This window comes from Marmota marmota, unplaced genomic scaffold, assembly GCF_001458135.2.
Source record: "Marmota marmota marmota unplaced genomic scaffold, marMar, whole genome shotgun sequence".
Classification (NCBI taxonomy): domain Eukaryota; kingdom Metazoa; phylum Chordata; class Mammalia; order Rodentia; family Sciuridae; genus Marmota; species Marmota marmota.
The window spans coordinates 23,552,150-23,562,506 of NW_026000093.1; the positions used below are offsets into that span (position 1 = coordinate 23,552,150).

The window sequence follows — 10,357 nt, forward strand, 5'->3', positions numbered from 1 at the left end:
AAATTAATCTGGCAGGAAGAGTTAGACAGCTATTAATAAGAGTCCAGAGAGTGCAAATTAGAGCAGTGTGGCAGTGAGAATGACAGATTGATAGTACATTGGATGTGGAAAGTTTGGAAAAAAATCAAAGATGAACTGGGATGACTAAAAAAATTATAGAACCATGAATTAATTTCAAAGAGAACATGTTAGTTTCAGCCTAAAGGGCAATAAGAGTCCAGTTTTAGATAAAATTGAAGTACAAGCCATCCAGTGGAGATATATAACCTGGACCCAAGTAGTAGGAATTGAGGATTATAGGCTTGGTTTGGAGATAAAAATGTTACCTATTTATAGGTAACAATTAAGGCCAGAAGCTACATTAAAGTTAGCCTAGGAGATCCAAAAAAGAAAAAAAAAAACAGATTTCCTTAAAATATATGCAAAGCAGAAAGATGAAGAAAGGGCAGAGANTTTCATCTTTGGCCAAGAGTGGTGGCCGACCATAGACTATGCATGGGCTGAACCTAGGAAACTGAGCCAAAATAAACTTTCTCCTCTAAGTTGTTAGGTCAGGTATTTGGTTATAGGGATGAAAAGCTAACACACCAAAGAAACATAAATTTCAGCCAATGACCAAGCAGGAATTCAAATCCTACAAGGAACATAGGCATTGGAGTGAAACTGTATTCTAATATTGACTCTGTCTTTCAATAGCTACATAATCATTGGGTCCTGCCTCTGACCCTCATAAGGTGTGTAAAGAGTAAATTTTAAAACACTCACAAAGTGTTCAGCACAATAACTGACATGTAATAAACACCGAGCATAAGCTATTTTTAAATTAATAAACATTTTTCCTTATCACGGCCTGCTGATGAAAAGTTAATTCACAATTTTTTAAAAAAGATGTTTAAATTTTTTTAATTGTGTATTTTGATACTGGAACAAGTAAAGGGTACACAACTGGGAAAAGGTTGTTCATTACTTTCTTTTAGATTTATACTTAAAGTTTTTTTAGTTTTATAATATACATATAATTATACATAAAAAGCATTATAATTATACATAAAAACAATTTTTTGAAAGCAAGATTCAACCAAAATTGGTAATGTACATATATCTGACCCTGCAATTCTGCTTTAAGGAATTTATTCTATAGAACTGTTCCTGGGTGTAAGAATGTTCATTGTTGCATTGTTTATAATAGGGAAAAAAAGGAACTAATCTCAAGTGGAAGAGTGGTTACATAAATTGATACATCTATAGTATGAAATACTCAGTACACCCCCTAAGTATAAAATTCATATGGAAGGTTTCTCTGTACCTTAATTGGAAAAGCAATTTTTCAAAAGAATCCATACATAATTTCATTCATGACCAAAAAATAAAGAATGTAAGGATGAACACTAAATTAACTCTAACTGGGGTTAAAGAGAAAGTAGTGGAAAATAAAGAAGGCATTCATTCATCTCCAACTCTATATACTGTGGTGTTCCCATGAAAAGTACCAATGCACTATAGTGTAATTTCAAAACTGTAAGGAAGAATTTTAAAATGCAAATATCAGAAGTATTTTTTAAAATAAAATTCTAATAGATTTTAACACTATTAAGCATACATATGCACACACAGTTGTATTTGAAGAGCAGAGATTTTTGTGCTTTAGGGAGTATAATGCTTTAAAATTGTTTGCAAAATTGTTTGCATTTATCCAGAGAGAGGCTCTACAGTTTCCATGATATCTATAACCCCAAAAAGGCTAGATGAAAAGATGACAATAGAAGTCTACCTGCAAGCAACTATTTTCTAGTAGATTTAAGCCCTAGTGAAAAAAGTAGCACACAAATGATAGGTAAATCAGAACTGGTACAAGGCAAAATTGGAAATGAAAACTGGGTTACAACAATCTAATAGGGTCAGCCTCCAAAGTCCTGGCCCATCTGGCTGGGTGCCAAGTGTGGGAGAAAGGCAGAAACATGGCAATCAAAGAAGGAAGTAAGCACATCCCACACTCCCTTAAGGTTTAAGTTCTGGGAGGGGTGGAGAGTGAACCTGTAAGGGTATGTCCACTTAATGAATAGATACGTTTGCCGGTATCAAAAGGGGAAAGGGAATGGACTTTACATATCTAGCAAGCAAGCTTTCTTCCCCTGGTTCATACCCCATCTCCTGTCACCCGACCCTTCAGTGTATACTTGATCAGGACCTTGTGACTAGTTCTTTCTGGCAGCTCCGCTTTAGAGGGTCTGAAGAGAATACTTGGAACCCGCCCAGGTGTCTCTCTAGGTCGTTTTCCCCCTTCTTGGTAGGAGACTCATCACCCCTCTCAGGCCTGACCCGGAAATGTCCCGGCCCTCCCAACCTCCAACGCCTTGGGGTTAGATGGCCAGCCGGCCAGGCACCCGCACTCACTGTCCCTGCAGCTCCTCGTAAGAGGGGAAGGGCTTCTTGTGGTGACGGGCCCGTGGTAAAAAAGGGGGTAGTTCTGGCAGCGACGACTGCAGTGGGGGTAACGGGCAGCGCGGGAGCCAGCGGCGGCCCTGTGCTGACTCGAGCTCCTGGCCCAGCCTGGCCACGTTGCTGTGCTGTCCACAGTGGTGGGACGAGGCAGTCGGCCGGGCACTCGCACGGGAGCTGCTCAGGACAAGCATGCTCATGCTCGGCGGCCGGCAGCCCTGCGATGCTGGGGAGCGTGGCTCAGCTCCGCCCGGCCTGGGGCAGCTGCAGCCACGCCCGACCAAAGCGCGCATCGGTTGCTAGGGGCCTGTCGCCTGGGGCTGCGGGGCTCCGCTCTACCGGGTTGCAGGCCAGTCCTGCAGAGGAAGGGACCTAGACTTAAGGGACCAGGGTGGTTGCCTGGGTAAGATTAGGAGGCTGCCGGGATTCCAGGGCATGCACCAGAGGTCACTGCTTGGGGTGCTGAGGTGAGCAAGTGCTGAAACAAGGCTGGTTTATCAGCGGTCAGTTGTGACACAACACGAGGGGAAGAAGGGGAGGTAATGGGCAATCAGACAGGTGTATGTAGTTTCTGGGTTGTTTGCTCATCAGCTAGTACCAAAGGCTAACTTTTCAGATTTAAAGCAATCAGGCTTTCATGGGTATTTTAACCCGTACTCTTGATTCCTTTGAAAACTAGGGTGTCCCCTCTCAAAGCACAGCACACTAATTTTGCACAGTAGGATCTAAAGCCTCAGCACTTTGCCAAATCGTTGACACCTCCTCTACTAGAGCTACAAAGTGCACGTGATATGGTTTGACTCCAGGGAGACTGCTCAACACATACATACTTCAATTTTCCAACCCAAATTAGGCCTGGAACTTAAGTGGCCCACCACTTAGAACCACTTACATAGAATTATGTGGATTAAAGCAGCATTGGGACTCAATGATTGTAATCAAACCTTTATTACTAAATGGTTTCTTTTCATCCCTTTTTTTTTGAGGGGGGCATTGAACTCAGGGGCACTCGACCATTGAGTCATATTCTTCACCTGTATTTTGTATTTACTTAGAGACAGGATGTCACTAAGTTCCTTAGTGCTTTACTAAATTGCTGAGACTGGTTTTGAAATCGTGATCCTCCTGCCTCAGCCTCCAGAGCCACTGGATTACAGGTGTGTGCCACCAGGTTCAACCTCATATCCTCTTGGTTATTACATTCCTACTTGAAACTTCTGCCATTTCTGTTCTGTCATCAGGGGTCTGAATTCTACCTCCTTTGTGAAAGCTTCCAGCTACATAGCATGAATAGTATTCTCTTAACATGTTCTATTACTAAATGAAGTCTTCCCCACTCCTCCTCCTACCATTCCCCATCACCAAATACCCAATGACTGCAACTGGAGACTCAAAATTTCAAATGGCTTAAGAGGTTAGAGCCAAGTGTCTAAATGTACCAGGCATTTTAAAAATTAAGTCTTACACTGGGGAGTGGCTGGGGAAAATGAATTCCAGATAGAAATGCTATAGCTGGAAGCAGAGATGCACACCTGTAATCCCAGCAACTCAGCAAGGTCCTCTCTCAAACACCAGTTCAGTGGTTAGGAGCATCTTGGTTCAATTCCCCGTAACAAAAAACAAGAACAGAGACTGCTCTGACATCAAATCTGTCAAAATAGTGGGGGACTGCGTGCCTAGAATCCTGGCAACTTGGGAGGCTGAGGCAGAAGGATCCCAAGTTTAAAGCCAGCCTCACTGAAATGGTGACTTGCCAAGATCCTGTCTCAAAATAAAAAGGGCTGGGGATATGGCTCAGTGGTTAAGCACCATGGATTCAATCCTCAGTACCAAAAAGTGGAAAATATATATTTTTAAACCCCAAAAAAGAAAGGAACAGAAAGTTGTCCATCTTCCTGTGGAGCTGGGCCCCAAAAGATATCAGGAGGCTCTGTACATCCCTGTAGCACTCAGCTTACCATATTTGTTGTCCATTTCATCCATCAGAGTGACAAAGTAGAGGTTATTTTATATTGCTCCCAGTTGTACATTTGAAGTGCTCAAATTTACGACCAATACCAAACATTTCACGAAACCTTTACATTAAATTTCCACTGAAATCCTATTAAAACTGGTGCCAACATTTCCCCTATTTTACTAATTAAGAAACTAAACAGGACTTATTGGCCCAGACTGAGACTAGATGTGAATACAAGCAGCCTGGTGCCAAACTTGCATTCTTAATATACACAACCAAAAAACAAATAATAGTATTTACAAATAAATACTAAGTAAAATGGAAATCAAGAGATAAGGTGACTTTTTGACCCTACTAGGTGCCAAGGTTCACATGAATGGGGAAGTGGAACATCTCTTTGCAAATTTAAAGAGGTAGGATTCAAGTAAGGTGCCAATCATCATCTCCACAGTTCACAAAATATTTTCATACCCACACATTTCTATCCTCAGTTCTGTCAGATTATCATTTCACTTTATGCCCTAGGAAACTGCTGTCACCAGCAGACAGCAATGTTGTAAATTTTTCCTACTTACCCCCATACTCACCCTTCATACTTTCTGCTCATTTTTGCTGTAAACCTAAAATTGCTCTTAAAAAAAAAATTCTGCTAAACACCACTACTCTATATCTAAGCACCTGTTATTCTTATCCCAATATAAAAATTTCCTCTAACACTGTAGTGTAGCCACCCACCTACACCTAAGCAGTTAGCAATAAAACTTTACTCTGATCTTGCAAAGGCCACTGATGGCCCTCACCATTGTCTAAAAACCTGTTAAGTCAACCAAGGTCTAACATCTTGTGAAATACGCCTCCATTTCAGGACAGTGGATGTGCGAAGACGGGTTTGGTACTCATTTAACAGCAAAAAGAGGATAAGCTTCAAAACTTAAAACTCTTTGGCTCCACCTAGAGATTAACATTATATGTATTTTTTTTAACACTGATCCTACAGTTCACTAAAACAAATTTCTGACAAAACACAGATATTCTCACAAACATGTAACATGATTTTATGAAATACTTTTTTTTCTCCAGAATTCATGAACTCTTAAGAAACTAAGGCAGAGAAATAGCTTCTGGATCATAAATAAATAAATTCCTAATGTATTTGTCTAGAAACTTCAATTATTGAAAATCAGTTAATGATTCTGGTTTAATAGTGCCAAAAAAATCAACAAGGGATAAATTTCACATTGCTGCAATAGGGTCTCAGCAATAAAAATCAATGACTACATGGGGGCTGGGGTTATGACTTAGTGGTGGAGTGCTCACCTAGCATATGTGAGGCACTGGGGGTTTGATCCTCAGCACCACATAAAAATAAAATAGTGTCCACCTAAAATTAAAAAAAATTCAGTGACTACAAAAACTTTGCTTTCATTGTATACTTTGTTATCCTATACATGTAAAGACTTTTTATTTCAAAGTTTTGGTCACTCATTTCAATTTCACTTCTACTTAATATCCACAATGTATAATGGAATTACTAATATCTCATCTAAATTTGGGCAGAAGATGCAAAATAAGAATGAAAAAATGGAATACAAAAGGAAAAATAACACATTCACACGGTAGTTTTCAAACAAGCCAGTGTCTGAGAGACATGGGACTTCAGCAATTAAATGTGTATGATAAAATGAAAAGCCTCACAAACCCAAGAAATGTTTTTTCACAACATAAAAACTTGACCCAGGTTTTCTGTTAATATGACTGAATTTGTATACACATCAAGATTCACCATCATAGCTGAAGGAAGGCAGAGGCAGACTAACAAATCACCAATACATTGAGAGCAGGTACTGTTTTATTAACTGACCAGATTACAAAAATACCATGGTAGATACCTGAAAGGGAAAGAAAATAAACCTATTAAAGACTCTTAGCAGCTAAAGATTAACATTTAATTAGGGGTATTTTTAAGGACACCCAATTTACATTTTTAAATTGATAAAAAGGAGGGGGGTTCCTTCCCTCCAGAAATGTCTTCAAAAGGAAGGAGAGGAGTAACTAAACCAACTAATCATATATCACCCCTCCCCCACTGAAGAGTACTGATTATATTCAAAATCACCACATTCAATTATTAAAACTACTACTTTCTCCCAGGATGCAGTTTCTCACCTTAGTTCATCCTTCTAATAAGCCTGTTGATCTGGTCTTCCCTGTTGCCAGCATCTCCACCTTCTACAAAATGGGTGGTCTTTTTCTTCATTCCACCTCTTGGAGAAGACAATTTGAAGGGCCACAGGAAGTTATTTGCTTCTTTGAAGCGTTTTCCAACAGTGTAAATCTCATGAATCAGATCTTCCATGCAGATGATGCCATATTTACCTGGAAAAAAATTCATTTGTGATTGCTTAAATTTTAAGGCATACAAAAAAAGCACATTACAGGCTGAGCTAAACGCAAATCAAAAGTAAACAGAATCATGTATATCTAAAAAAGAAAAAAAAGAAAAAGAAGTAAACAGAAGGGCGCCATATTGCATGCTTGTGCCTGAGTCACTGGGATTACTGGCACAGGCAGAGACAAAAGACAGAAGTTTGAGGGCACCGTCTCAAGATAAAAACTAAAGGGCTTGGGATGTAGCTCAGTGTGCCAAAGCACCCGTGTCAAGATTCAAGCAAATGAAATTATCTCATGTTTTCTTTAAAGAAGGATTATAGGAAATAATGTGAAGGTTCATTAGTGAGAAAATTAAGGACATGAGAGGCCATAAAATTTCACCATCTAATATCAAACTTCCCCCAAACAAAAAAGAACCTACCAAGAGATCGAGCAATCAAAGCGTTATCTGTTAAGGCAATTCGTTTTTTATTAATTTTGCCATATCCACGCTTGTAGATTAGTTCATTCACTGATTTCAGGTTTGGGTACCTGAAATACGAAAAGCAGACGTACATGATCAAAGAAAAAGGTTACTGCTATCAAAACATCTAAAATTCACCTCGCTATACCAGTCTATTTGCCAAGCAGAAATCCAAGAAAAAAAGGCACTCACCCCCATGCAATGTAAGGTTCCACGATCCTCAGCATGTTAATTGAAGCCTTGTTGAGCTTAACGAAGGTGCCATTGAAGATCTGGCGAAGGCGAAGAAGTTGTAGCACCTTACGAACCTTTGGGCTCACACCATTGATACTGCAGTGAAAAGGGACCAAAAATTTTTTTTTAAATCAGTTTTTACTATCAACTGACAGGAAACTAAACAAACTGATCACACATGTCCCACAAAAACCAAATATCACTGATATTTTTCCTCTTTACCCTATAATTCCCACCAACCTGCTTCCTCTCCAACTATTTTTGATAAGTACCAGTAAAAGGTCCTGACTTGTGTTATCACCTGTCTTTGTTATAGCACGATAGTGACTGTACACTTTAACTTCTTTTGAAATCAACTGACAGGACCCTGAACTCCTCCTGATTTAATTAGAGTAGACAGGAGCTTTAGGACAGGGCTTGTAACTAACCTCTTAAAATGACACCCACGCCTTTTTTCTAGTCACACCTAAACATTGTTATTCCCATGTTTTAGATCAGTCCTTCCTGAATTAACAGGAAATTTTACTGAGGCTTCTAAACTTCCCTTTAAACCAGATACAGTAAAAACTGAACTTACCCTCTGATCCTGATAACAAATGCCAACTTGGGTTCTGCAGGTACATAGAAGTTGCCGGCTTTTCTTGCCATTCTAGCCATCCGAATCTCCGTTCTGTACATTTGCCTATATTCCTTGTGGTAATGCTTAGCTTTTTCATAGATTAGCTTCCTCCTTGCCTTTCGAAGCTGAAAAACAATTACCAATTATTCATGATTCTTAACTCCCAAACAATTTGCAATAGCAATTTTTAAAATAATCTTCCCTTGAAATTTTTCTTGCCATAGTACAGTAAGCTACATTAGGAAGCTTCAAGCAATTCCTTGGTACAACAGTGAAGTAAACAAGTCTAGCTAAGAACATTCACTTCATTCTCAATCCCAACCACATGGACTCCCCTCAAAGCTTAGTGCATCCAAACATTTACTTACCATCTTTTGGGCAAACTTCTTCCTCAGGCGCTTTACCTTCAGCTCTGCATAATTCCTTCGCTTTTTCTTAAGAGTTTCTGGCACAGCAGGAACCTTCTTTTTCTTCTCTCTGTCATTAGCATACAAAGAATATTATCAAGAAACCTTTCTGCCTTGCATCACTCCCGTGCTGTACTGAGCAAAGTGTTAACACATGGAGCATCGGTGGCTCTTCACCATCACTGGTATCTTAAGTTACCCTAATATGCTCCAGTCTCACAGAATTTTTAAATTTCCTTCAGTAATTTTCCCTTCTAACACACATGTCAGATAATGTCACATTTGCGATTGTGGTTTAACAGAATGAACATTCCAGCTCCAGTCCTGGCCTCCAACAATTATACCTAAGAAAATATACCTAGAAAATATCTACACAAGACGTATCAGAACCTTAAGACTGTTACAAAGACAACTAACTTTCTGCCTAAAGAACCTGGGATTCTCAATAAAAAGGCCAAATTCCATTTTGGTTCAAGTCCCAAGCCACGCATACTGAAAGCAAAGGCCTGTAAGCAAAAAACGCCCGGGCCAAGTACTAACCAAGGATGAATTCAACTCAAGAGGTTTTGTACCGGCCTCGATATACCTCGGTTCCATCGAGGAATGGACCTCGGCCCAACCGGCTTGGATGCACACATAAATTCTGCTCTGGTACCTCGTTCCCGGTACTTCCAAAACCTTCACCCTATGGCCGCCCGCATCCCATCCCAGCTCGGGGTCCCTACTGGTGTCATGGAGCGTCACAAACACACAGATAAGTGGGAAAAGGTAAGAAGTACAACCAGACAGGGGAAAACGGAGACAAATGGCCTATATTTTCGGGGATGGAGAAGGATTCTCGAGAGGACGAGGAGTAACTTACTCGGCACCCTCCATGGTTCCAGCCGGAAAAAGAGGAAGTTGGCGCATGCGCACTGCCCACTTAAAGACGGCGAGAGAAGCCCCACGATTTATAGGCGTCCTAAAATAAGCCGGAAAAGAACTCGGAGCTGAGAGCCCACCTTGAAGTTGCAAAATTAAGAAATGCCCGATTTAGCTTCTTCCAATCAACTTTTGGGGGAAACTTTTGTGGGAAAAGCAAATGCAGTAGTTAGACTTTAATCAATTCAAGTGCAAAGAGTGGTGACACCTTGACTGCTCGGGGTCCTAATCCCTAGGTTGCGTTGACAGGATTAGCTCGACTTCCACCTTGTAAATTAACCAAATAACACGCCTCTGGGGAATAAACTACAAACCCCGGCATGCATCACTCCATGGTCCGCTCGACGGGAGGGAGACGCCTGACCAGGGCTGTGGGTAACCACCGGGGTGGTGATTTCAGCCAGGAAAATGAGAGCCTTTGGGATAATGTCCCACACAGGTAGCAGCGATTCGAAGCCACTTTTGGCCGCTTCTCAACTCTCTGCCACCCATAGTCAGACTCTGGCACCCGCCTTGCCGCGCTGCCGAGGTCCTTCTCGTTGTCCTCTAGCCTTCAGGGCTGTCTTCCGCAGCGCCTGATCTCAGGCGGGGCAGTCTGAAGTCCCCTGGCTAACGAAAGTGGCAAGACCGGGAAGAGCGAGGACGCGACGGCCAGGGGATGATGGCCGGGGCTCCGCCGACCGCGCGGCCTGACAGGCGGAGGCCGGGACGACCTACGGCAGGGGGCGTGAGCTGCGAAGGGAGGTGCAATGAGAGCTGGAGGCTGCGGCCACGGCCGTGTGAGAGGGGCCTGCCCCGCGCGGCTCGGCGGACGACGGGCGGAGGGCTGGGGGCTGGGCCGGGGGCGGGGTGCGCCCGGGGGCGGGGAGGGCCGAGCGGAGGGAGGGCCGAACCGATGCCGCCGCCGGCTCTTCCCCGTCGCGGGT

General features: G+C 41.9%; 3 protein-coding genes across 5 annotated transcripts in view; 1 reads left to right on the top strand and 2 right to left on the bottom strand.

Moving 5' to 3' along the window:
• The window catches only part of CUNH8orf89 (chromosome unknown C8orf89 homolog), a 36,885-nt gene extending 30,808 nt beyond the window's left edge, over positions 1-6,077 (bottom strand). For both annotated transcript variants that reach the window (XM_015485758.2, XM_048783057.1), the window contains exon 1: positions 2,395-6,077. In XM_015485758.2, the coding sequence (XP_015341244.2) occupies positions 2,395-2,732 (338 nt within the window). In that variant the 5' untranslated portion in view covers positions 2,733-6,077. The remainder of the gene's footprint in view (positions 1-2,394) is intronic.
• Positions 6,078-6,227: 150 nt separating this feature from the next.
• Positions 6,228-9,847, bottom strand: Rpl7 (ribosomal protein L7). 2 transcript variants are annotated; one of them, XM_015485867.2, is made up of 7 exons: positions 9,373-9,847; positions 8,472-8,580; positions 8,062-8,228; positions 7,443-7,580; positions 7,209-7,318; positions 6,563-6,772; positions 6,228-6,285 (listed from the first exon to the last, which is right to left on the bottom strand). In XM_015485867.2, the coding sequence occupies exons 1-6, from the start codon at positions 9,417-9,419 to the stop codon at positions 6,564-6,566; spliced, it is 780 nt and encodes a 259-aa protein (XP_015341353.1). In that variant the 5' UTR covers positions 9,420-9,847; the 3' UTR covers positions 6,228-6,285; position 6,563. The 2 variants fall into 2 exon arrangements, with proteins under 2 accessions (XP_015341353.1, XP_048639015.1); XM_048783058.1 differs by lacking the exon at positions 9,373-9,847 and adding an exon at positions 9,097-9,122.
• A 245-nt stretch (positions 9,848-10,092) lies between these two features.
• Positions 10,093-10,357, top strand: part of Rdh10 (retinol dehydrogenase 10) — a 27,267-nt gene continuing 27,002 nt past the window's right edge. Inside the window, exon 1 of the mRNA XM_048782846.1 lies at positions 10,093-10,355. Coding sequence (XP_048638803.1) covers positions 10,093-10,355 — 263 coding nt within the window. The remainder of the gene's footprint in view (positions 10,356-10,357) is intronic.